The following is a 1230-nucleotide window of genomic DNA, read 5'->3' as shown; positions in this document are numbered from 1 at the left end:
AGAGTGAGTGGAGTGGTGGGCCACAGGCCTGCGCTGACCAGCACTGTCCACACTTTCCCTGGGCCTGTGGCTGGCTCTGAGGTGGCATTCCCAGTTGGAGCAGGACGCCAGGCTGCACCAGGATTCGGGGTGAGGGACGCCGCCTAGGTGTCCTGGTGCTGGCCCCGCATGGCCAGTTTCCGGAGCTCATCCCAGAAGAGCATGCTGAGGATGGTGTGGGGGCCCAGGCGCAGGTAGGCGGGGCCCAGACCCTTGTAGAGCGCCAGGGGGCCCTCTTGCTGCCAGATCTTCACCAGGCAGTCAGCGAGGCCCCCATACAGCTGGCCCTGGGGACAGACATGGGGTGGGCATCACATGTGGGGCCCTGGCTGGCACAACAGGCTCTGTTTGTGTGTAAAGGTCTCTGGGGCACATCAGAAAAGGCACTTCCCCCAGCTAGAAAGATGGCCCTTTAGGTTGCAAAATTAAAAAAGGGATCTCTTCCTCTAGGCAGCCACAGTCCCATGCCAAGGGCTCAGCCTGGCTGGTGGCAAACAGGTGGGTTTCCTCCCTAACTCCGCCTGTGGAGGGCACCTGTGTATCAGGCCATGATGTGCCAGTGCATGTGATGGCCGGTGTGTGTCTATGAGGTTGTGAGGTCAGGCCTGGATTCCAGGTCAGGCTCCTCCACTCACCAGCTGGGTGACATCAGGCGAATTACTTGTTATCTCTGAGCCTCAGTTTCCTCATCAGGAAAATGAAGGTGGTTGTGAGGACGGAATAAAATCCAGCTGCAAAAGTGCTCAGCATGTGCCGGGGAGCCGGCACTCAGCATATAGACTGAGCTAATGTGTTTGCGTGTATGTCACGTGTCTGTGTCTCTGGCTGTGTGTGTGTTGGGGTGCTCTCCAGCTCCCTGCATCCTCACCACCTGGTCCCCTGCTCACCTTGCCAGCTCCATCCACAGGCTGATTGTATAGCCGAGTGCTGACCACATCGAAAGGGGTCATGACTGCAACCACAGCTACGCTGCTGATCATGCCTGCAGCCAGGGCCACCAGCCAGCTGTCCTCTGGGAGCCACTGTGGGAACGGTACAGGCTGCTGACACCTGCAGCTGCCCTCCACCTGGAGGCTGGAAGAGCTGGGGAAGGGGAGCAGACAAGGCCCCTCCCCATTCCCATATCTCCCCATCCCACATCTCCCCCTCAAGCTCCTTCACAGCTTCAGGGTTCACTGCTGACCCCCCATT

At 59.3% G+C, this 1230-nt stretch overlaps 1 protein-coding gene across 1 annotated transcript; it reads right to left on the bottom strand.

Annotated features, from left to right (window-relative positions):
• Nucleotides 1-6: 6 nt before the first annotated feature.
• On the bottom strand, nucleotides 7-1144 carry LOC107196642 (solute carrier family 25 member 34). The gene is made up of 2 exons (XM_015599454.2): nucleotides 927-1144; nucleotides 7-326 (listed from the first exon to the last, which is right to left on the bottom strand). Exons 1-2 carry the CDS (start codon nucleotides 1017-1019, stop codon nucleotides 144-146), a joined length of 276 nt encoding a protein of 91 aa, XP_015454940.1. The 5' UTR covers nucleotides 1020-1144; the 3' UTR covers nucleotides 7-143.
• Nucleotides 1145-1230: the final 86 nt, after the last annotated feature.

This window comes from Pteropus alecto, unplaced genomic scaffold (genome assembly GCF_000325575.1).
Source record: "Pteropus alecto unplaced genomic scaffold, ASM32557v1 C18423747, whole genome shotgun sequence".
Classification (NCBI taxonomy): domain Eukaryota; kingdom Metazoa; phylum Chordata; class Mammalia; order Chiroptera; family Pteropodidae; genus Pteropus; species Pteropus alecto.
This window is presented reverse-complemented; position numbering and strand designations above follow the sequence as displayed.

Bases quoted from the DNA above. Each gene is read 5' to 3' on its own strand.
- LOC107196642 (XM_015599454.2), bottom strand. From the start codon at position 1,019: ATGATCAGCAGCGTAGCTGTGGTTGCAGTCATGACCCCTTTCGATGTG. The intron at 327-926 runs GTGAGCAGGGGA...GTCTGTCCCCAG, and splicing joins CTGTGGATGGAGCTGGCAAG to GGCCAGCTGTATGGGGGCCT.